The sequence below is a fragment of the Nycticebus coucang genome, chromosome 14 (genome assembly GCF_027406575.1).
Source record: "Nycticebus coucang isolate mNycCou1 chromosome 14, mNycCou1.pri, whole genome shotgun sequence".
NCBI lineage: Eukaryota > Metazoa > Chordata > Mammalia > Primates > Lorisidae > Nycticebus > Nycticebus coucang.
In genome coordinates, this window is record NC_069793.1 from 18,004,874 (window position 1) to 18,030,329 (window position 25,456).

The 25,456-nt window shown below is 44.2% G+C and overlaps 1 protein-coding gene and 1 pseudogene across 5 annotated transcripts in view; one reads left to right on the top strand and one right to left on the bottom strand.

The window, feature by feature from the left end:
- AGBL2 (AGBL carboxypeptidase 2) overlaps positions 1 to 5,710 on the top strand; it is a 59,947-nt gene extending 54,237 nt beyond the window's left edge. For all 5 annotated transcript variants that reach the window (XM_053561758.1, XM_053561760.1, XM_053561761.1 and 2 more), the window contains 2 exons: positions 770 to 850; positions 4,984 to 5,710. In XM_053561758.1, the coding sequence (XP_053417733.1) occupies positions 770 to 850; positions 4,984 to 5,157 (255 nt within the window). In that variant the 3' untranslated portion in view covers positions 5,158 to 5,710. The remainder of the gene's footprint in view (positions 1 to 769; positions 851 to 4,983) is intronic.
- An 18,553-nt stretch (positions 5,711 to 24,263) lies between these two features.
- Positions 24,264 to 25,249, bottom strand: LOC128564356 (mRNA turnover protein 4 homolog; annotated as a pseudogene).
- Positions 25,250 to 25,456: the final 207 nt, after the last annotated feature.

The following is a 25,456-nucleotide window of genomic DNA, read 5'->3' on the forward strand; positions in this document are numbered from 1 at the left end:
GGGGCTGACACCCTACTCCTTGAGCCACAGGTGCCACCCAAGAGTCTTATTCTTGATGGAAAAAAATTCTTAGCATAAATCTTGGAATTGTAATTATAAACAGACAATTCACAGCACTATAATCTTATTTAAGAGAAGAATAAATTCTTATCAATGGCTAAAAAAAAAAGGCTCACGCCTGTAGCTCAAGCAGCTAAGGCGCCAGCCACATACACCAAAGCTGGCGGGTTCAAATCCAGCCCTATCCTGCCAACTACAGGTTCATGACAGCTACCACCAAAAATAGCCAGGCATTGTGGCGGGCACCTGTAGTACCAGCTACTTGGGAGGCTGAGGCAAAAGAATCACTTAAGCCCAGGAGTTGGAGGTTGCTGTGAGCTGTGAATCTCTGGGACTCAGTTTCTGCATCTAAAGTATTATGGTGATAATATCTACATCCTAAGGTGGTTGTAAGAATTAGATAAGAAACTGTGTTAAGTACCTGGCATATGGTAGGCACTTAATAAATGTTAGTCTCCTTTCTTCCTTTTCTTTGAACTGTTATTCAGTTGTCTCTTGCCTCTCTTTTTGTATTAGAGCAGTGGTTCTCAACCTTCCTAATGCCACAGCCCTTTAATACAGTTCCCACAGGTTGAGAACCACTGTATTAGAGTATCATAATGAATCAACATGCATGAATAAAAAGCAAACTAATGATGTAAATTCCATATAATCACATTTGTTGAAGTGGAAATTTTAGTGAGGATTTGTTCATTTACTTTAAACACAGTTAATTGGAAGAGACAAAGGCACTTCTCTGGACCCGTCAGTGACTACCCTGATTCTGACTAAGAATAAAGAGAAAATGCAGGTACTTCACCTAGTATACTGTATATACTTATATGCCAGCAATTTTAAGTAGTTCTCAAATGTAATCTGTGATTTGGAGGGGTGGTGATTCACAAGCCACACAGTTTTGCCTTCTCAGATTTGTTCTGCTCAAGTGAAACATCTAAGGCAGTTTGTACCCTCCAACTATAAATCACCTCTTCACCCTAGGGTGCAGCCTACTTGGTACTACAGGCCTAGAGGAAGCCCACCCAGAGCTAAATGCTTGCCATAGAGAATTCAGTTTTATTTCAGCAAATATTTGTTAGGCAGCCATTATTTAAAACTCCATGACAACATGGCAGGTAAAACAGTGACAGTGAACGCCACAGTGGTTCTCAACCTTAAGACGTGTTGCCGTCATCCAGGTTAGCATTGATTATTTGGTACTCAAGTATGTGAATGAATTGCTTTTTTTTTTTTTGAGACACAGTCTCAAGCTGTTGTTGCCCTTAGTAGAGTGCCATGGCATTACAGCTCACAGTAACCTCAAACTCTTGGGCTTAAGTGAGTCTCTTGCCTCAGCCTCCCAAGTAGCTGGGACTACAGGTGCCCACCACAATGCCTGGCTACTTTTGGTTACAGATGCTATTATTGTTTAGCTGTCCCAGGCTGAGTTTAAACCCGCCACCCTTGGTGTATGTGGCTGACACCGTAACCACTGTGCTATGGGTGCTGAGTCGAACAATACGCTTTTTTATTTTTATTTTTTTAGAGGTCTTGTTCTGTCACCCAGGCTGGAATGCAGTGGCATGATCATACGTCACTGTTAACCTTTTTTTTTGGAGACAGAGTCTTATTACGTCAGCCTCCCGATTAGGTGGGACTACAGGTGCCTGCCACAATGCCCGGCTATTTTTTTTGTTGTTGCAGTTGTCATTGTTGCTTAGCAGGGCCAGGCCAGGTTCAAACCTGCCAGCCCTGTGTATGTGGCCAGCACCCTAACCACTGTGCTACAGGCGCCAAGCCCTCCTCACTGTTACCTGGAACTCCTGGGTCTGAGTGATCCTTATACCTCAGCCTCCTGAGTAGCTGGGACTACAGGCACACACCACCATGCCCAGCTAATTTTTATTTGTATTTATTACTTTTAGACAGGGTCACTCTGTTGCCCTGGGTTTGAGTGCTGTGGCGTCATCTCAAACTGCTGTGCTCAAGCGATCCGCCAGCCTTGGCCTCCCAGACTGCTAGAATTACAGGCATGAGCCACTATACCCAGACTTTTTCTTTTTGAGACAGAGTCTCACTCTGTCACCCCAGATAGAGTGCAGTGGTATCATCACAGCTCAACACTGCAACCTCAAACTTTTGAGTTCAAGTGATCCTCCTGCCCCAGCTTCCTGAGTAGCTGGGACTATAGGTGATTACCACCGTAGGTTAATGTTTTTATTTTTTGTGGAGATGGAGTCTAGCTTTGGTTCTTGCTCAGGCTAGTCCTGAACACCTGAGTGCAAGCAATTCTCCCACATCAACTTCCCAGAGTGCTGGGATTACAGGCTTGTGCCACCATGCCTATAATTTCTTTTTTTAAGTAAATTTATTTCAGGTTTATGTGAAGGTACAAACAACCAAGTCAAATATTTGATTTTGTTAGGTAGAGTCCCTCTTGCAGTTATGTTCCACACACTCTGGCTAATTTAAAAAAAATGTTTCATAGAGATAGCGTCTCAGTATGTTGCTCAAGCTAGTCCTGAACTTCTGGCTTTAAGCAATCCTCCTGCCTTGGCATTCCAAAGTGTTGGGATTATAGGCCTGAGCCACCAGGCCTGGCTGTGATTTGCCTTTTTAAAAGAATAATTTAGAATGAATTCATATATATCTCTATAATAACATCTCCATGCTCATTTGTGGCACTTGCATATTCTTTCCTGAAAAGGAGAAAAATAGAGGTAGAAAAACAGCTAGTTAGCTGTTGTTTCAAGTACCCCAGGGTGGATGTTGCTTCCCTATGTTTGCACAGAGGGTTGAGAGTTACTGGATTCAGTTAGGTGTACTAGATATATTAATGGAAAGGATGGTTCTCCCAAGGTGAAGTCCCTGTTGTCTTTCCAACTCTGTTGCTTAGGAATTCTTGGATTGATGCTCTCATTTACTTATCTGTATCTTCTAGAGCACCAACTATGTGCAGGGTCCTTATGGACAGTAAAGATAAGATTATTTTATTTTATTTTTAATTAATTAATTTATTTATTTTTGAGACAGTCTCACTTTGTCACCCCTGATAGAGTGTCATGGTGTCAAAGCTCACAGCAACCTCAAACTCTTGGGCTCAAGTGATTCTCTTGCCTGAGTAGGTGGGACTACAGACACCTGCCACAATACCCAGCTAATTTTAGAGACAGGGTCTTGCTCTAGCTCAGGCTGGTCTTGAACTCCTGAACTCAGGCAATCTGCCAGCCTCGGCCTCCCAGAGTGCTGAGATTATAGGCATGAGCCACCACTCCCAGCCAAGCTAAGATTCTTTACTTGCCCTGGCAATGGAGGCCTGTTGACTGTCTATGGTGAAGGTATCTTGCTCTGTAAGCCTAAATTTTGCTCTTACTCTGTAAACCTACCTTTATTTTCCTCAATAAACTTTATTTTATGCTTGTCTTAAAAAATAAAAAGATTGCACAGAGCCTGGGCTCAGTGGTAGTATGTCAGCCCCATAAACCGAAGGTGGCGGGTTCAAACCCAGCCCTGGCCAAACTGCAACAAAAAAATAGCTGGGTGTTGTGGCGGGCACCTGTGGTCCCAGCCACTCGGGAGGCTGAGGCAGAAGAATCACCTAAGCCCAGGAGTTGGAGGTTGCTGTTAGCTATGACACCACAGCACTCTACCAAGGATGATAAAGTGAGACTCTGTCTCTACAAAAAAAATAATAATAATAAAATAAAAAGAAAGAAAGAAAAAGGCTAGGTACAGTGACTCACGCCTGTAATTATAGCACTCTGAGAGGCCGAGTACTGTGGTTAATTTCTTGAGCTCACAAGTTTGAAACCAGCCTGAGCAAGAGCAAGACCCTGTCTCTACTTTAAAAAAAAAAAGTAAAGGGCGGTGCCATATATACCGAGGGTGGTGGGTTCAAACCCAGCCCCGGCCAAACTGCAACCAAAAAATAGCCGGGTGTTGTGGCGGGCACCTGTAGTCCCAGCTGCTCAGGAGACTGAGGCAAGAGAATCGCTTAAGCCCAGGAGTTGGAGGTTGCTGTGAGCTGTGTGAGGCCACGGCACTCTACCAAGGGCCATAAAGTGAGACTCTGTCTTTACAAAAAAAAAAAAAAAAAAAATAGCTGGATATTGTGGCAGGCACCTATAGTCCCAGCTACTTAGGAGTCTCAGGCAAGAGGACTGCTCAAACCCAAGAGTTTGAAGTTGTTGTGAGCTATGATGACTCCACAACACTCTACCTAGGACAAGAGAGTAAGACTCTAACTCAAAAAATAAATAAATAAGATGTATGCCATCCAAACTTTTAATTCATTTTCTTAACATTTCTATTGTGTTATTTCTCTAACAGAGATGTGGGCATTTAACTTTCCAATTGAAAATATGGAGTAGTCTCCCACCTTAATAGATGTAGTTTTTCTCTTCCTTTGTGTAACGATTCTAAAAAATGTATAAATTGCAGTCCCTCCACTTCTTGGGGCAATTAAACGTTGCCCATAGACCTTGATTTGGCTATCTAGAGGATCGGGATAAGTGCTCAATTCACCTCTGCCCTTTAACAATGTCAACCATGGGCGGCACCTGTGGCTCAGTGAGTAGGGCGCCGGTCCCATATGCTGAGGGTGGCGGGTTCAAACCCAGCCCCGGCCAAACTGCAACAAAAAAATAGCCGGGCGTTGTGGCAGGTGCCTGTAGTCCCAGCTGCTCGGGAGGCTGAGGCAAGAGAATCGCTTAAGCCCAAGAGTTGGAGGTTGCTGTGAGCCGTGTGACGCCACGGCACTCTACCTGAGGGCGGTACAGTGAGACTGTCTCTACAAAAAAAAAAAAAAAAAACAATGTCAACCATGTTGGTTTTTGGGAAAGAAATGCGAATACTTACTAACTCCTTATAAAGCCAAGCCAACATTAACTATAACTTTAGAAATGGCAACATAAAGTGAATTAAACTTTTTAAATCTTGTTTGCACAGAATAAGAAACCAGGCTTTACAGTATCATGCACTCCAAAGAGAAGCACAAACTCAAGCCAAGAGCCAGTTCCAGGTATGAAGCCAAACTGGCCTAGAAACAGATATCCTGCCACAAAAAGAGACCGTGCTACCCTGGTGGCATACCCATCCTTGCACATATACACATATCCATAGGTGCTGTTGGGCTGTGCCACACGGCACTTCTTCAGGGTGTTTGGGGTTAGATACACTCTGAAACATGGGAAAGGTATGATTGGAAACCACATACATTCATGGTATACTGTGTTGTGCATTCAACACACACTGATCTTACACCATGTACTTGAACCGTGTGCGTGTGCTCAAGATGCATACCTCATGAACGTAACTATTTTTTCACAAAATGAAATTTTATTATGATGTATAGAAAAGCTTCCTTTATTAGAAACTGCAGTGTGTGCTCATGGAACTACAGCATGTATTTTAACCAATAGATATTCTCTCTAAAATTATGTACAAATCAATTTAAAAGATAAAACTCTATTTTCAACATATTCTGGAAGTGTTTTGGAAGAATTTTTTAAAAACCTTGTGTCAGGGCTTTCTAGTGATGAATGATCAGACTGTTGTGTATCAGGTTTGCTCAATATGAGGTATTCCCACATAGTGATAATTCCTGTATTACCCAGAATTTAATGTCTCATATATTATGCTCAACAAAGTCTTGTAACATTTTTAACCTGATGATTAAAATTCTTTCTAACAAGTTGTTTCCTTTGATTGGTTAACTGCATAATCCTATGTGAACAGATATTTTATGTCAGCCTTTTCTTTCTGAAAGTCCCTCATGAGCGCCAACCACAGTCTGCCAGCTGCAGCATGTCTTGTCAACCTGCTGGAGTTATGTTAAAGAAGGGTCATTCTAACTCACTCTAACTATTTTGACTTTACTAGCCTGAGCAAGAGTGAGATTCCCATCTCTAAAAATAGCCGGGCATGGCTCGGTGCCTGTGGGTCAAGCGGCCATGGCGCCAGCCACATACACCTGAGCTGGCAGGTTCAAATCCAGCCTGGGCCCGCCAAACAACAATGACAGCTGCAACTAAAAAAAAAAAGAGCCGGGCCTTGTGGCGGGCGCCTGCAGTCCCAGCTACTTGGGAGGCGGAGACAGGAGACTCGCTTGAGCCCAGGAGTTGGAGGTTGTTGTGAGCTGTGATGCCACAGTATTCTACCCAGGGCAACAGCTTGAGGCTCTGTCTCAAAAAAAAAAAAAATAGTCGGGCATTGTGGCAGGCATCTATAGTCCCAGCTACTTGGGAGGCTAAGGCAAGAGAATCTCTTGAGCCCAAGAATTTGAGGTTGCTGTAAGCTGTGATGCTACAGCACTCTACCGAGGGCAACAAAGTAAGATTCTGTCTCAAAAAAAAAAAACTTTGGCTCAGTGGGGAGGGCACCAACCACATGCACCAGGGCTGGCAGGTTTGAGCCTGGCCCAGGCCAGCTAAACAACAATGACAACTGCAACAAAAAAATAGCCGGACATTGTGGGGGAGGGGGGGGCACCAGTAGTCCCAGCTACTAGAGAGGCTGAGGCAGGAGAATTACTTGGACCCAGGAGTTTGAGGTTGCTGTGAGCTGTGGTGCCACAGCACTCTAGCGTGACATAGTGAGACTCTGCCTCAGGAAAAAAAATCAGAATTATGTGATCAGTTTTTAAATTGCTTTTTGAGAACACAGAAAGCTTCCTGAGAGATACAGTTTTGATGTGAGTTAAAGGGATAAAAAGAAAAGAATAATGTGAAATCCAGACACGGCCTTCACATCCAGTAATAGCTGAAAGGCCATGATAATTAAATTTCAAGACTTGCCCAGCTCACATGTAGTCAGTCCTGTAAATAAGTTGTATTCTCTTTAGAAAAGAGTGGCAAGTTTTTCTCCTTATATTAGGAAGAAGTGCCCCACAGGAAATTTACATACTGCACCATCTAGAGGCCAAAGTGCCTGTCCTTTTTTTTTTTTGAGACAGAATCTCAAGCTGTTGCCCTGGGTAGAGTGCCATGGCATCATAGCTCACAGCAACCTCCAACTCTTGGGCTTAAACAATCCTCTTGCCTCAGTTTTTCTATTTTAGTAGAGATGGGGTCTCGCTTTTGCTCAGGCTGGACTCATAAGCTCAAGCAATCAACCTGCCTTGGTCTCCCAGAATACTAGGATTACAGGTGCAAGCTACCAAACCCAGCTGTGCCTGTCATTTTTCATTAAGCTTTTGGTGAGAGGCTGAAGGATGACTGACTCTGGCTAGAGATTTTAAAATGATAAACTAAGGTAATTCGTGCTACACGCTGAACAACAGAAATAAATCTCAGGCTGCTGGAAAAACAAACTGAAGCATCTTGATTACTAAGAGCAAACTATGAGAACAAAATCAGGCAGAAGTTGAAAAATAGCATTTAATGTGGTCAGAGGATAAATAAGATCAATTTTGCATTTAATAGTTGAAGGAGAACAATACTTTGCTTTCTTTTTTTTATTTTTAGAGACAGAGTCTCACTTTATCACCCTCAGTAGAGTGCTGTAGCGTCACAGCTCACAGCAACCGCCAACTCCTGGACTTAGGCAATTCTCTTGCCTCAGCCTCCCGAGTAGATGGGACTACAGGCGCCCACCACCCGGCTATTTTTGTTGCAATTGTTTAGCTGGCCCGGGCCAGGTTCGAACCTGCCAACTTTGGTGTACGTGGCTGACACTGTGCTACGGACGCTGAACCAGACGAACATGTGTTTTAAGAAGCCTTACTTTTGCACCATGTGCCATTGGTACCTTTTTCTGTTTTTGGAGAGGTGCCAACATCTCTTGAAAGTAATATAAACAAACGTGAAGAGGTAAAGTGATGACAGTAAACATTACTCTTAGGAAGTTTTTGATGGAACATTAAATATAGGAATGCTATAGACATAGATTTTTTTTCCTTTTTTTGAGTCTCAAGCTATCACCCTGGGGTAGAGTGCCAAGGTATCTCAGCTCACAGCAACCTCAAACTCTTGGGCTTAAACGATTCTCCTGCCTCAGCCTCCCAAGTAGCTGGGACTACTGGTGCTTGCCACAACACCCAGCTATTGTTCTTTTGTTGCAGTTGTTATTGTTGTTTTTTAGCTGGCCTGGGCTGGGTTCAAACCCACCAACCTCTGTGTATGTGGCCAGCGCCCTACCTATTGAGCTACCCATGCCACCCTAGAGGTTTTATTTATTTTTGAGAGGAGAGGAGGGGAAACAGAGGCTTTTTTTTTTTTTTTTTTGAGACAGAGTCTCAAGCTGTCACTCTGGGCAGAGTGCCGTGGCATCTCTACTCACAGCAACATCAAATTCTTGGGCTCAAGCAATCCTCTTGCCTCAGCTTCCCAAGTAGCTGGGGACTACAGGCACCTGCCACAACACCCGCCTGTTTTTTGGTTATAGTTGTCGTTGTTTGGTGGCCCTGGGCTGGATTCGAACCCGCCAGCTCAGGTGTATGTGGCTGGCACCTTAGCCGCTTGAGCTACAGATGCTGAGACTTTTTTTTTTTTTTTTCCACAGAGTCTCACTATGTTGCCCTCAATAGAGTGCCATAACGTCACAGCTCACAGCAACCTCCAACTCTTGGGCTTAAGCAATTCTTTTGCCTCAGCCTCCAGAGTAGCTGGGACTACAGGCACCCGCCACAACACCCAGCTTTTTTTTGTTGCAGTTGTCATGAAACAGAGCCTCAAGCTGTTGCCTTGAGTAGAGTGCTGTGGCATCACAGTTCACAGCAACCTCTAACTCCTGGGCTCAAGTGATTCTCCTGCCTCCGCCTCCCAAGTAGCTGGGACTACAGGCGCCCACCACAACGCCCAGCTATTTTTTGTTGCAGCCGTCATTGTTATTTGGCGGGCCCAGGCTGGATTCGAACCCACCAGCTCAGGTGTATGTGGCTGGTGCCTTAGCAGCTTCAGCCACAGGCGCTGAGCCAAAACAGAGGCTTTTTTTTTTTTTTTTTGCAGTTTTTGGCTGGGCCTGGGTTTGAACCCGCCACCTCCAGCATATGGGGCCAGTGCTCTACTCCTTTGAGCCACAGGTGCCACCCCGAAACAGTGGCTTTTTGAAGAGAAAAATTCTAGGTGCTTTTTCCCCATTCATTAAAAGGTACAATAAACCTGTAGTCCCAGCTACTTGGGAGGCTGAGGCAAGAGAATTGCTTAAGCCTAAGGGTTCAAGGTTGCTGTGAGCTGTGACGCCATGGCGCTCTACCTCACTACATAGTGAGACTGTCTCAAATTTTAAAAAATAATTAAATAAAAATAAAAAGGTACAATAAAAACAAACAATAAAAGAAGCTGGGTGTGGTGGCTCACACCTGCAATCCTAGTACTTTGGGAGACCGAGGTGGGTGGATTGCTTCAGCTTGGAGTTCAAGACCAGCCTGAGTGAGAGCAAGACACCCTGTCTCTTCTAAAAATAGAAAAACTTGCCAAGTATTGTGGCAGATGACTATAGTTCCAGCTACACTACAAGCATTTGAGGTTGCAGTGAGCTGTGACGCCACAACACACTACCGAAGGCAACAAACCAGACTGTCTCAAAAAATAATAATAATTTTGAAGACCTACTGGGTACTTGGCCACTCTGAAACTACCATCAATCACTCATTTAGGTACATTATCAACAAATTTGATCACAATTATTGGAGAAAATGCTCTGCTTTGCAGAAATAGATCTCCCATCTTCTGGTTTTTCAGGGTCTTCTCAGACTAATTCTGGTTTAATTATCTAGAATAGCAGAGATGTTTCCAGGGCACAGAGACTTGCCACCTTCTATACAATATGCCTTTGAAGCTACAAAGCATATTCTGCTCCTCAAACTACAAAGACAAACCATATGGCTTGGCTTGGTTTAGTTGAACTAAATTCTACAGTGACACTTCTATCTGATCCTTTTTTTAGAGACAGGGACAGGAGTCTCACTGTGTTGCTCAGGCTAGCCTCGAACTCCTGGGCTCAAGAGATTTTCCCACCTCCATCTCCTGAGTGGGGAGGATTACAGGCATATGCCACAGTGCCTGGCTATTTCTGTCCCTTTAATAGCGTCCATTACTGGGAAGGAAAAGCTCATCTCTGTTAATGCTTGCTATCTTTTTTTTTTTTGAGACAGAGCCTCAAGCTGTAGCCTTAGGTAGAGTGCCATGGCATCACAGCTTACAGCAACCTCCAACTCCTGGGCTCAAGAGATTCTCCTGCCTCCACCTCCCAAGTAGCTGGGACTACAGGTGTCCGCCACAACGCTGACTATTTTTTGGTTGCAGCTGTCATTGTTCTTTGACCGGCCCGGGCTGGACTTGAACCCACCCGTTCAGGTGTATGTGGCTGGCACCTTAGCCACTTGAGCCACAGGCACCGAGCAAATGCTTGCCATCTTAATTCCCTTTTCTTCACACTGATGCTGCCTGGTCAACCAAAAAGAAGCTCATAATTTACATATTTTCCCAGTTAAGTGGGTTCCACCTTGGCTCTGTGAAACTGAGTCATGTTGTCTGTGAAAAACAAGCTTCCTTGTGAAATCAGGTTCAGAAAGACATTGTTTTAATGAGTATGTTTACTGACAAAGCTCTAGTGACAAAGCGCATAACACATGTCCAGAGTAATGCTTGCTTAATGAGGCTTGAAAGAAAGGAAGATCCTCTTAGAATACCAAAAGAAATGATGCTTCTTGAAAATTCTGGCTCCCTGCCGACATTTCTACCCTAAGATATGGTCTATTCCCACTGACTCATCATTCAAAAACAAAGCATTGAGCAGTGACTAACTTAGGAACTATGGAGAATACACTAATGTGTAAGATTCCATTCCTGCCCATGGCTTAAAATCCAAGTGGCAAACAATCAGTCAGACATCTTACCAGCTTCAGGAAATAGTAGTGGGTTAAAGAACTACTAACTTGGAATTTAGAACACCTAAGTTTGAATCCCATCTGGGCTAGGGGCAGGGAAAAGAGGGGGCAGTTGCTAACTGCTCTGGACCTTTACTTCCTGACCTTAAAAGTAAAGTGACTCTCCAGGTGAAATGGTATCCAATATCCTTTCATTTTTATGAAATCACACTTATTTGAACACTAACTATTCTCAGCTGTTGGTCATAAATTGCAGTAATGTGCCTGGAACAGTTTCCCTCTTCAGTCTAGGCCAACTAGGTCTTTTCTCTCTCAATCTCTGATCTGGAGGAAAAAGGTCTCTTTGGTTGCTCTGAGTACAGTCTCTCTCATCTTGTCCCAAATCAATTTTGGTATCAGCCATCTCCCCTCATAGTCCCCTGAGTTGGCTATTCCTAGATTGTTAGCTTCAGTGACAAGAAATCACATCAATAAGTCCTTCACAGCTCCATCACTTACCTTTCTCCTGCTTGGCTTCACTTCCTTCCCTATTCAGCCCAGACTCCAGGCAGGGCTGATGCTGTCCGCCACTTTCTTGCCAGCACCTCAGTATCCTCACCCTCTGTCCTGCTGTCACGTCCACCTGGTAGTTCCCCAGTTTTGGAGCAGCCAGCAATCCCAACCATCTGTCTTCTCTATTCCTATGCCCAGGCTGCCAAGAGGATGCAGGAAAACATGCCATCAAGTGCACCAGGGCCACCGCACATGTATCTTCTCCACCCTTGGAAACTTACCCTCTGCTTCTGAAACTGAAGCTCCATCACTCTTCCTCCTCTGTGGCTACTCGGTACCTTCTCCATTTCCTCAAGTCCCCTGCTCCCTCTCTGCTACCACCTTCCTTACAGCAAGCAACCTTGTTTGGTGGTAGTAGTTAAAAAGCTAGGCTCTCTACAAAAAAAAAAAAGCTAGGGACTGATGAAAAAAGAGTGGGGAGAAAACTGCAAACACATTTTGAACTGTCTTTGGTAGGTTCGTTTATGTAGCACTGTTAGCAAAATAATTCTGAAACTATTTCACATGTATTATATGGTTGAACAAACAAATATTATAGATGTACTAATGTTAAGAACCAGCCTTCATCACTCTGAAAGAAAAAATGCAGATATGTAATGGAAACAAGAAAACAAAATCCTATAGAAGTAGACTGATATTAGAACTATCAGTGGAAACCCATGATTTCTATAATATGTATATATGTGTATTCATGTGTATGTATGTGTATATATATATATATATATTCATTCTCTTTGCTAAAAGGGCCTAAAATCAAATACACTCCATTGGCAATAAGCATATTTTGCATTGGCGGCACCAGTAACAGTGGTTAAGGCACCGGCCACATGCACCAAGGGTGGCAGGTTCAAACCTGGCCCAGACCAGCTAAACAGCAATGACAACAACAAAAAGCATATTTTGCATTAAAATTTTGGTCTCTAGCCAGGGGTCTCTAGCATTCTGGGAGGCCGAGGCTCTAGACCACCCTGAGCAAGACTGAGACCCTGTCTCTAAAACATAGGTGGGCACTGTGGCAGGCATCACTGGATTGTGTTGTCCCAGATACTCAGGAGACTAAGGCAAGAGCATCATTTGAGACCAAGAGTTTGAGATTCCTGTGAGGTGAGTGATGACACCATGGCACTCTACTGAGGGTGACAAAGTGAAACTCTGTCTCAAAAACAAAAAAGATTTTGGTCTGTAACACATGTACCATTCGTCACTAAAAGGAATTAAGGTTCATTAGAGAAATAGCTGGTTTCAGGTATAGGGCATTGTAGAATGAGATGAGGAGCCTGAAATATTTTGTTATACCAAAAGGTACTGTGTGAGGAATATCACAGGACAAAGGAACCAACTTCAAGGAGCTCTCACCACCAATCAGTGTTGGGTTTAAGGCTAATCTCTCCATGTTACGCTTCAATTCCATCTCCCTACTTTATTTTCCCACATAGTCTGCATTGCCTTAATCTCTTCTCCCTCCCTAAGAGCAACTCCCCTGTGCCTAAAAACATGCCAAACCTCCCCCATCTTTGAAGAAAGCATAAAACCCTCTGCTGTGTCTCTGTAAAACTTCATTCCTTATTGTCTCCATTCCCTCCCTCCTAAAGGTTCTTCCTTCCTTCAGTAATAAGGGTCACCATTTATTGCAGGCCCACTATGTGTCAAGAGATTGCCCTTCCATAGGAGATAGCTATTAAGTCCTTATTTCAAAGATGAGAAAATGCAGACTCAGAAGATTTGAACTCAGAACTGCCTCAGTGCAATTTGGCAGCCTCTCACCACCTTTGGCTATTGAGCACTGGGAATGGGGCTGGTCCAAATTGAGATGTGCTGTCAGTGTCAATACAAGCCAGATTTCAAAGACTTAGTACAGGTACAAAAAATAAAAGATCTCATTAATATTTTTATATTGATTATATCCTGATATAATATTTTGGCTATTTTTGGTTAAAAAAATGTATTAGTAAAATTAATTTTACCTGGTTCTTTTTACCAGGATCTTTAAGATCCAGGAAGATTGGTATCTCTTTTACTTTCTTATTGTAGCTATTAAAAAAACTGAATTACGGGCGGCGCCTGTGGCTCAGTCAGTGAGGCGCCGGCCCCATATACCGAAGGTGGCGGGTTCAAACCCAGCCCTGGCTGAACTGCAACCAAAAAATAGCTGGGCGTTGTGGCGGGCGCCTGTAGTCCCAGCTACTCAGGAGGCTGAGGCAGGAGAATCGCCTAAGCCCAGGAGTTGGAGGTTGCTGTGAGCTGTGTGATGCCATGGCACTCTACTTAGGTCCATAAAGTGAGACTCTGTCTCCACAAAAAAAAAAAAAAAAAACAACTGAATTACATGGGCGGCACCTGTGGCTCAAAGAAGTAGGGCGCCGGCCCCATATGCTGGAGGTGGCGGTTTCAAACCCAGCCCCAGCCAAAAAAAAGAAAAAAAACTGAATTACATATGTGGCTGCCATTATATTTCCATTGGACAGTATTGTTCTGGAGTATTCATCTCAGAATGTAGTATGGCCTGTCTTCTCCCTGAATATGCCTCTGGACTCTGGGGGTTTTCATTCTAATCTCAGCCTACCCCTGATGACTCTGAAAAGGTCAGGCCTTTCCTAGCTGAAGACAACTAGCTTCTCCTATTCCATCTAGTTCCTCTTAAGTTCCGCTGAGCACCCCAAAGGCAACATGTCCAAAATGGAATTACTCTATTGTCTTATCTTTTCCTTAAACTGAAGCTCCTTCTATATATTTTTTCTCAGTAAATGGTACCATCAACATTCCACACTTGTAACCTTAGCGTCTATACAGTGTTCCTCTCCTGAACCTCCATGTTCAGTTTGTGACCATGTCACATTGACTCTACCTTTTAAGTAAATGTGGGCTCCACATAAAAGAAGCTGGTGGGTTCGAACCCGGCCCAGGCCATCTAAACAACAATGACAACTGCAAAAAAAAAATTTTAAAAAGTAAATCTGTACGTTTCTCTCCACCCTCAAGTGATTCTCTTCCCTCAGCCTCCCAAGTAGCGCCCACCACAATGCCCAGCCATTTTTTGGTGCAGTTGTTATTGTCCTCCAGCTGGTCCTGGCTGGATTCAAACCCACCAGCCTGCGTGTATATGGCTAGCGCTGTCACCTCTATGGTACCAGCACCCAGCCAGAGGTGAGTCCATATTAAAAGGGAAATCTGGCTCGGCGCCCACAGCTCAGTGAGTAGGGTGGCAGCCACATACACCGAAGGTGTTGTTTAGCCGGCTCAGGCCTGCTAAACAACAATGACAACTGCAACCATAAATAGCTGAGCGCTGTGGCAGGCGCCTGTAGTCCCAACTACTTGGGAGGCTGAGACAAGAGAATCACTTAAGCCCAGGAGTTAAAGGTTGCTGTGAACTGTGATGGCAGAGCACTCTACCAAGGGTGACATAGTAAGACTCTGGAGCGGCACCTATGGCTCAGTGGGCAGGGTGCTGGCCCCATATACCGAGGGTGGTGGGTTCAAACCCAGCCCCAGCCAAACTGCAAACAAAAAAATAGCCAGGCGTTGTGGCAGGTGCCTATAGTCCCAGCTACTAAGGAGGCTGAGACAAGAGAATTGCCTAAGCCCAGGAGTTGGAGGTTGCTGTGAGCTGTGATGCCACAGCACTCTAACAAAGTAAGACTCTCTCTAAAAAAAAAAAAGGCAAATCTGATTGTGTTGGTTCCCTACCCACTCCAAACGCCCATCTCTGATGTGGCCCTCCTGCTCCCTCAGCCACCATTACTAAATTCTATTCCCTGGGAATTTGGAACATTAACTGCCTCTTCCTGCTCACTCCAGCCTACCCACTCCCACTCCATGATTTATTCATAAATACCTCTGCGGTCTTTTAAGACTCAGCTCAAATAACACTCCAATCTGAGAAGCCAGTCTTGAGGCTGTTCCCCAGGCAGAACACACTGATCCTTTCCTTTGCCTCCTATAGACTTCTACCTCAGCACATTAGTGTGCTGATTTTTACTTATCCATATTCCCAGAGATTTCCACTACAATCCTCAGGAGAAAAAAACACTCAAATGAAAAAGGCAGTTACTGCTTCACATAAACAAGAAATCCAGAGATAGTGCAGCTCCAGAACTGGTTAGGTGGAGTTTTGTTGTTGTTTTATTTTTTATTTATTTATTTATTTTTTGGTTTTTGGCCAGGACTAGGTTTGAACCCGCCACCTCCGGCATATGGGACCGGCGCCCTACTCCTTGAGCCACAGGCGCCGCCCATTGTTGTTGTTTTAGAGATTGCATCTCGGCTTGGCACCCATAGCACAGTGGTTACAGCGTCCGCCACATACACTGAGGATGGTGAGTTCGAACCCAGCCAGGGCCAGCTAAACAACAATGACAACTGCAACAAAAAATAGTCAGGCATTGTGGCAGGCGCCTGTAGTCCCAGCTACTTGGGTGGCTGAGGCAAGAGAGTCACCTAAGTCCAAGACTTTGAGGTTGCTGTGAGCTGTGATGTCACAGCACTCTACCAAGGGTGACACAGTGAAACTGTCTCTAAAAAAAAAAAGAGAGAGAGAGAGAGTGGGTCTCATTCAGTCATCTAGGCCAAGTGCAATGGGGCAGCTTCATGCAACCTCAAACTCCTGAGTTTTCTACCATGCCCACCTAATTTTTCTATTGCTTTTACTTTCTCTTTTTCTTTTTGTCAAGATGGGTGCCTTGCTACATTGCCCAGGCTGGTCCCAAATTCCTGGTTCAAGTGATCTTACCACCTCAGCCTCTTGAGTTGCTAGGAATACAGGTGTGGGGCACCACACCCAGCTCCAGGTTAGTTTACACAGTAGCTCACTGGCCTCATCTAGGATCCAGGCCTTTCCATCTTCCTATACTTCACATTACAGGCTGTGTGTTTATAGCAAATCCAGGCAAACACCAGACCCAACAATGTCCACTGAAAGAACATCTATCCCAGTAGGTCTTTCTTTTTTTGAGACAGAGTCTCACTATGTTGCCCTCAGTTGAGTGCCATGGTGTCACAGCTCAGAGCAACCTCAAACTCTTGGCCTTAAGTGATTCTCTTGCCTCAGCCTTTCAAGTAGCTGAGACTACAGGCACCCGCCACAACACCCATCTGTTCCTTTTTTTTTTTTTTCTGTTGGCAGTTGTCATCGTTGTTTAGTAGGCCCAGGCCAGGTTCGAACCCACCAGCCCCAGTGTATGTGGCTAGGACCCTAACCACTGAGCATGGGTGCCGAGCCAATAGGACTTTTTAAAATAACCTTTTTATTTTGAAATAATTTTTGATTTATAGAAAAATTGCAAAGAGTACAGAGAGTTCCCAGATACCAACACCCAATTTCAGATTCCCCTAATGTTATCATCTTACATTCCTGCTGTACATTTCTCAAAACTATGGAAACAGGGGGCAGCTCCTGTGGCTCAAAGGAGTAGGGCACCAGCCCCATATGCCAGAGGTGGTGGGTTCAAACCCAGCCCCACCCAAAAACTGCAAAAAAAAAACTATGGTAACAACATTTAGTAAATTGGTTGTATTTAAACTCTGTGATTCTATAACTAAAATCATTGACTATTTTTTTTCACATTTGTAAACTTATTTATTTTTAGAGATAAGAGTCTCACTTTGTAACCCTCAGTAGAGTGCCATAGTATCACAGCTCATAGCAACCTCCAACTCTTGGGCTTAGGCGATTCTCTTGCCTTAGCCTCCCGAGTGGCTGGGACTACAGGCACCTGCCACAACATCCGGCTATTTTTTTGTTGCAGTTTGGGAGGGCCGGGTTCTAACCCACCACCTTCAGTATATGGGTCCAGCGCCCTACTCACTGAGCCATAGGCACTGCCCTATTTATTTATTTTTAGACAGAGCCTCAAGCTATGGCCCTGGGTAGAGTGCCATCACCTCACAGCTCACAGCAACCTCTAACTCCTGGGCATAAGCTATTCTCTTGCCTCAGCCTCCCAAGTAGCTGGGACTACAGGCGCCCGCCACAACGCCCAGCTATTTTTTTGGTGCAGTTTGGCCGGGGCCGGGTTTGAACCCGCCACCCTCGGTATATGGGTCCAGCGCCCTACTCACTGAGCCACAGGCGTCACCCAGATTTATTTATTTTTGAAACATCAAAGAATCAACAATGTTTCATTATTTTCCGTGTTACTTGTACTTTTTTCCTTTTTTATTAAATTATAACTTTGTACATTGATGCATTTATGGGGTTCAGTGTACTGCTTTGATACACAGTGCGAAATGCTTACATTGAACTAAGTAACACATCTATCACAATTATACTTTTTTTTTTTTTTTTTTTTTTGAGACAGAGTCTAACTCTGTTGCCCTCAGTACAGGTCCGTGGCATCACAGCTCACAGCAACCTCAAACTCTTGGGCTTAAGCAATTCTCTTGCCTCAGCCTCCCAAGTAACTGGGACTACAGGTGTCTGCCACAACACCAGGCTATTTTTGGGTACAGTTGTCATTGTTTAGCAGGCCTGGGCCGGACTCAAACCCGCCACCCTCGGTGTATGTGGACAGCGCCCTTACTCACTGAGCTATGGGCACTAAGCCCTCGTTTCTTTTTTTTTTTTTTTGGCCGGGGCTGGGTTTGAACCCGCCACCTCCGGCATATGGGACCGGCGCCCTACTCCTTGAGCCACAGGCACCGCCCAGCCCTCGTTTCTTAATAGTTTTGAAATGTACCACTGTATCATGCACATTAGGTGAGATCCCCCAAATACTCTCTCTCCCATAATCCCCCTACCCTCCCCTCTCTCTCCTTTTCCCTTCTACTTTCTGGACTATAGTTATGTTTTGCCATTCATATGAATGTATAGGTGATTACACACTGATTTCATAGTAGTATTGAGTACATCAGATACTTTTTTTTCCATTCTTTTTTATTGTAGAGACAGAGTCTCACTTTATCGCCCTCGGTAGAGTGCCATGATGTCACACTGCTCACCACAACCTTCAACTCCTGAGCTTAGGCGATTCTCTTGCCTCGGCCTCCCGAGTAGCTGGGAGTACAGGCGCCTGCCATAATGCCTAGCTATGTTTTTATTGCAGTTCAGCCAGGCCTGGGTTTGAACCCGCCACCCTTGGTATATGGGGCCAGTGCCCTACTCACTGAGCTACAGGCACCACCCTTTTTTTTTTTCCCATTCTTGAGATACTTTACTAAGAAGAGTATATTCTAGCTCCATGCAGGTAAACATAAAAGATATGAAGTCTTCATCTTTTTTATGACTGCATAGTATTCCATGGTGTACATATACCACAATTTGTTAATCCATTCATGGGTCGATGGGCACTTGGGCAGTTTTCATGTCTTGACAATTATGAATTGGGCTGCAAAAAACATTCTGGTGCAAATGTCTTTGTTGTAAAATAATTTTTGATCATCTGGGTATAGACCTAGTAGAGGAATTGCAGGATCGAACAGTAGGTCTACTTTTAGTTCCTTGAGTTCCTCCAAACTTCTTTCCAAAGTTATATTAGCTTCCACTCCCACCAGCAGTGTAGAAGTGTTGTTTTCTTCTCTCTGCATCCACGCCAACATGTGTAGTTTTTGGATTTGGTGATGTGGGCTAATCTTTCTGAAGTTAGATGATATCTCAAAGTGGTTTTGATTTGCATTTCTCTGGTGATTAAGGATGACGAGCATTTTTTCATGTGTTTGTAGGCCATGTGCCTGTCTTCATCAGAGAAGTTTCTGTTCAAGTCTCTTGCCCACATAAAAATCGAATTATTTGTTCTTATTGATTTAGTTTGAGTTCTCTGTAGATTGAGTTATCAGACCTTTGTCGGAAGCATAACCTGCAAAAATCTTCTCCCATTCTGAAGGTTGTCTGTTTTATTTACTGTGCTCTTGGCTGTGCAAAAGCTTTTTAGTTTGATTAGATCCCAGTAATGTATTTTTGGTGTTGCTTCATTTGCCCAGGGGGTCTTCCTCATAAAATATTCTCCCAGGCCAATTTCTTCAAGTGTTTTCCCTGCACTCTCTTCTAGTGTTTTTGTAGTTTAAATCTTTTATCTAGTGAGAATCAATTTTTGATAATGGTGAAAGGTGGGGGTCCAATTTCAGTCTTCTACAGGTCACCAGCCAGTTCACCCACCACCATTTGTTAAATAGGGAGCCTTTTCCCCCACTGAATATTTTTGATAGGCTTGTCAAGGATCAAATGACAATAAGTGGGTTCATCTCTTGGTTCTCTATTCTGTTCCATAAATCGTCCTTTTGTTTTGGGGCCAGTACCATGCTGTTTTGATCACTATAGATTTATGGTATAGCCTGAAGTCTAATAATGTGATACCTCTTGATTTGTTCTTATTTCTGAGTAATGTATTTGCTATTCAAGGTTTGTTCTGATTCCATATAAAACAAAGTACTATTTTTTCAAGTTCTTTAAAATATGAACATGGTGCTTTAATAGGGAGCACATTAAATGTGTAGATTGCTTTGGGTAGTATGGACATTATAACAATAATGATTCTTCCCAGCCATGAGCATGGTATGTTTTTCCATTTGTGAACATCTTCAGCTATTTCTTTTCTCAGAGTTTCATATTTCTCTTTATAGAGATCTTTCACATCCTTTGTTAGGTAAATTCCCAAATATTTCATCTTCTTTGGCACTACTGTAAAAGGAATAGGGTCTTTGACTATATTTTCAGCTCAGCTATTGTTGGCATATATAAAAGCTACTGACTTGCAAGTATTGATTTTGTATCCTAAGACGCTGCTGTATTCCTTGATCACTTCTAAGAGTTTTGAAGTTGAGTCCATAGGATTTTCTAGGTATAGGATCATATCATCAGCGAAGAGTTTGATCTCCTCTGACCCTATTTGGACACACTTGATTGCCTTCTCTTGCCTGATTGTGATGGCTAAGACTTCCATTACTATGTTGAATAGCAGTGGAGACAGTGGACATCCTTGCCTGATCTGAGTGGAAATGTTTTCAATTTCACACCATTCAATATGATATTGGCTGTGGGTTTGCTGTAGATGGCCTCTATCAGTTTAAGAAATGTCCCTTCTATGCCTATTTTCTTAAAGTGTTCTGATCATGAAAGATGCTGGATATTATCAAAGGCTTTTTCTGCATCAATTGAGAGAATCATATAGTCTTTTTTACTTTATTGATGTGATATATTTATAGGTTTGTGTATGTTGAACCAACCCTGTAACCCTGGAATAAAACCAACTTGATCATGCTGCATAATTTTTTAAAGTGTTGTTGAATTCTGTTTGCTAAGATCTTATTGAATATTTTTGCATCAATATTCATTAATGGTATAGGTCTATAATTTTCTTTCTTTGTTGGATCCTTTCCTGGTTTGGGGATCAGGGTGATATTTGCTTCATAGAATGTGTTGGGAAGTATTCCTTTTTTTCTATGCTTTGGAAAGGGTTGTATAATATAGGTACTAGTTCCTCTTGAAAGGTTTGATAAAATTCAGATATGAAGCCATCTGGTGGCGGTCTTTTCTTTGTTGGGAGATTTCATATTGTTGATGCTATTTCAGTGATTGAGATAAGTCTATTTGAGATTTCTAATTCTTTCTGGTTGACTAGGAAGGTGGCGTATTTCCAGGTATTGGTTCATTTCCTTCCGATTTTCATATTTCTGGGAATAGAGATTTTTGTAGTAATCATTGAGGATTTTTTGAATTTCTGAGGTATCTATTGTTATTTCTCCTTTATCATTTCTAATAGATGATATTACACATTTTACTTTTCTATTTCTGGTTAGGTTGGCCTAATATTGAGTTATATGCTATGACTCTAAACCGAATTTTTTTTTTTTTAATAGAGACAGAGTCTCACTTTATAGCCCTTGGTAGAGTGCCGTGGCATCACACAGCTCACAGCAGCCTCCAACTCCTGGGCTTCAGCGATTCTTTTGCCTCAGCCTCCCAAGTAGCTGGGACTACAGGCACCTGCCACAACGCCCGGCTATTTTTTGGTTGCAGTTAAGCCAGGGCCGGGTTTGAACCCACCACCCTCGGTATATGTGGCCGGCGCCTTACCGACTGAGCCACAGGCACCGCCCTCTAAACCAAATTTTACAGTTGCTCCATTAATGCCCTTTTCTGTTCCAGGATCCAATCCAGGACACCACATTTCATTTTGTTGTCATAATTTTGAAAGTTTTGAGCAGTATTAAGTATTTTGTAGAATGGTACCCTCAAATTGGGTTTTCTGGTGTTTTTCTCATGATTTGATTAGAGTTATAGATTTTTGAAAAGAATAAAAGAGGGCTGGGCATGGTGGCTCATGCCTGTAATCCTAGCACTCTGGGAGGTCAAGGAAAGTGGATTGCCTGAGCTCACAGGTTCGAGACCAGCCTGAGCCAGAGTGAGACCCCCATCTCTAAAAATAGCTGGGCATTGTAGCAGGCGCCCATAGTCCCAGGTATTCAGGAGATTGAGCTAAGAGAATTGCTTGAACCCTAGAGTTTGAGGTTGCTGTGAGCTATGATGCCATAGCACTCTACCCAGGTGACAAAGTTAAACTGTCTCAAAAAAAAAAAAAAAAAGAATAAAAGAGATGAAGTGGCCTTCTCATCACAGTATATCTGGGCTACATGTTATTCATGTGATATAACTGGTAAAATGTTTCTTTTTAAGACTAAGAGGGTGGCACCTGTAGCTCAAGCAGCTAAGATGCCAGCCACATACAGACCAGAGCTGGTGAGTTTGAATCCAGCCGGGGCCTGTCAAACAATGACAACTACAACCAAAAACAGCCAGGCGTTGTGACAGGCGCCTGTAGTCCCAGCTTCTTGGGAGGCTGAGGCAAGAGAAACACTTAAGCCCAGGAGTTGGAGGTTGCTGTTGTGATGCCACAGCACTCTACCCAGGGCGATAGCTTGAGGCTGTGTCTCAAAAAAGAAAAAAAGGGCAGCACCTGTGGCTTAACGGAGTAGGGCACTGGCCCCATATGCTGGAGGTGGTAGGTTCAAACCCAGCCCCAGCCAAAAACTGAAAAAAAAAAAAAAAGAAAGCAAAGAAAAAACTAAGAAACCCTTCCCAAAAGTCTTGGAGAGGACTATACTTCATGCCTCATTGGTCAGAATCCATACAGATTCCAAGGGTGTGCAAGAGGAAACGAATCACTATGATAGGTTTAGAGCAGTGTTTTTCACTTTTTTATCTCACAGCACACTTGAACCTATAGTTAAACTTCTGCTGCACACTTAAATTATGTTGATCAAAAACAAAAAGAGTAAAGAAAACAATATACTTACTGTGCTTTGAATGTCTTCGGAAAATAATTTAATAGAAAAACTAACCAGGCATTGTGGCGGGTGCCTGTAGTCCCAGCTACTCTAGAGGCTGAACAACAGGATTGCTTGAGCCCAGGAGTTGGAGGTTGCTACGAACTACTACAATGACACCACAGCACTCTACCCAGGGCAACACAGTGAGACTCTGTCTCAAAAAAAAAATCTTTAAAAATTTTCACAGCACACCAGTTGAAAAATCACTGGTTTAGACTAAATAGGATTGACTCCTCCATTGGGGTAAGTGAATACTTGAACAAAACCAGTGTTCTAATAACAAGTAAGAAATAGTGAAATTGGGGCAGCGCCTGGGGCTCAGTGGGCAGGGCGCTAGCCCCATATACGGAGGGTGGTGGATTTAAACCCAGCCCTGGCCGAACTGCAACCAAAAAAATAGCCGTTGTTGTGGCAGGCGCTGGTAGTCCCAGCTTACTGGGGAGGCTAAGGCAGGAGAATTGCCTAATCCCAGTAGTTGGAGGTTGCTGTGAGCTGTGTGATGCCACAGCACTCTAGCAAGGGCGATAAAGTGAGACTCTGTTACTACAAAAAAAAAAAAAGAAAGAAAAAAATAGTGAAATGGATGCTGTGTAGATAACCAAAAGTGTCCGCCATAACTAGGAGCTCCCTATGGTGGGAGATCTTATTCTCTTTGGCCATCTGAGCTTCTAGCACAGTGCTTGGCACATAGCAGGCATTTAATAAATGTTAGATAAAAGGAGTGACTAAGTGATTGACTTAACAATGAAACGGTGAGGCTCAGCGCCTATGACTCAAGTGGCTAAGGCACCAGCCACATACACCTGAGCTGGCGAGTTCCAATCCATCCCAGGCCCGCCAAATAACAATGACGGCAACCGAAAAATAGCCAGGCGTTATGGCGGGCGCCTATAGTCCCAGCTACTTGGGAGGCAGAGGCAGGAGAATCACTTGAGGCCAAGAGTTGGAGGTTGCTGTGAGTTATGACACTATAGCACTCAAAGGGGGGCGACATACTGAGATTGTCTCAAAAAACAACCTGCAGGATCAGCTTTCCTCAAATTTTGCACTCTACCCAGGGAGACAGCTTGCAGCTCTGTCTCAAAAGAAAAAAAAAGGGTGGTGCCTGTGGCTCAGTCTGTAAGGCGCCGGCCCCATATACCGACGGTGGCGGGTTCAAACCCGGCCCCAGCCAAACTGCAACCAAAAAACAGCTGGGCGTTGTGGCGGGCGCCTGTAGTCCCAGCTACTCGGTAGGCTGAGGCAAGAGAATTGCTTAAGCCCAGGAGTTGGAGGTTGCTGTGAGCTGTGTGAGGCCACGGCACTCTACCGAGGGCCATAAAGTGAGACTCTGTCTCTACAAAAAAATAAAAATAAAAATAAAAAAGAGTGAAATAGGGCGGCGCCTGTGGCTCAGTTGGTAAGGCGCCAGCCCCATATACCGAGGGTGGCGGTTTCAAACCCGGCCCCGGCTGAACTGCAACCAAAAACAAATAGCCGGGCGTTGTGGCGGGCGCCTATAGTCCCAGCTATTCTGGAGGCTGAGGCAAGAGAATCGCCTGGGCCCAGGAGTTGGAGGTTGCTGTGAGCTGTGTGACACCACGGCACTCTACTGAGGGCCATAAAGTGAAACTCTGTCTCTACGAAAAAAAAAAAACCAATGAACGGTGAATCAGCTATTTTTTTTTTTTTTTTAAGAAAAGCCCCTTTTCTCCAGGCTGACACCCTGTGTAGTTTTATTCTGTATAGGAAGAGTCAGTGCCCATTACCCTCCCTTCTTCATCCACAGCCGAATAAAGAGCTACCCCCACCGGAGGGGCAGTGGAAGGTCCTGTGTGGCCCAGCGTAATCCACACAGTGCAATCCAGGCAGTGCAAGATGGCCATTAGTCCTGACAGCCCATCAGTCCTAGATGTCTGACTCTGATTCTCCTGCTGACTCAGATGCACTCTCTGGCAAGTCATGTCCCATCTGTTGGAACCTTCCTGACTCTGCATCCCACCTTGAATTCAGCCATCTCATACCCAAAAAGCAGGACACGGGTCTTCTCTGGGGTCAGCACATCACCCTCCTTGCACACCTCATAGTCAGACGGCAGGGTCACCACACCTCTCTTGAAGGCAGTAGGCAGGCCCAGCTGCCTCAGCTGTGGCTCCATGGAGTGGGGGAACCGCTCTAGGGGCCCCGGATCCAGGCCCACAGTGAAAGTAGCTTTGTTACCGGCTCGGGCATAGTCCATTTCTGTGTATTTTGTGAACCACTCATTCACTTCTTCCTTCGAGCGGTTGGTGAAAAGGAGACCAGCTTCACCCCTTAACTTCGTGCTGACCTGATGCAGGTTGTCTTTGTACTAATCAGATGGGCTCCAACCTAAGGCCACCATCATCACTTGTTGTTTTTGCCAAAGAACATCTGGCTGTGCTTCCAGGCATTCCGGATGTCTTTCAGCTTGCTGTTCCTCATGTTGGCCACAGAGAAGATAAAAAGGTACTTGTAGGTGTCCACACATTTCCGAAGCTCTTCTATCAGGTTCTGTTTCAGTTCCAAGCCTTTCTTGGCAGTTTTGGTTAAGGAAACTAGGTAGGTTGGTGTCCAGGCGCTGTCTCCCAGCCCGGTGGGCCTGGTAAAAACGCTGGAGGCTGGGCTAAGTAGTCTCTGCTCTTGCGTTCCAACCTGGCTCCATGACCCTCTGGCGATTCCACAGCCCTAAGCGCCCATCCCAGTTCGCAGCAAGGCCACGGACACCTCACGCAAGTCCTGGCCTGTCATTCTGTGCCTTAGCTTCTCCGAAGCCCCGGTCGG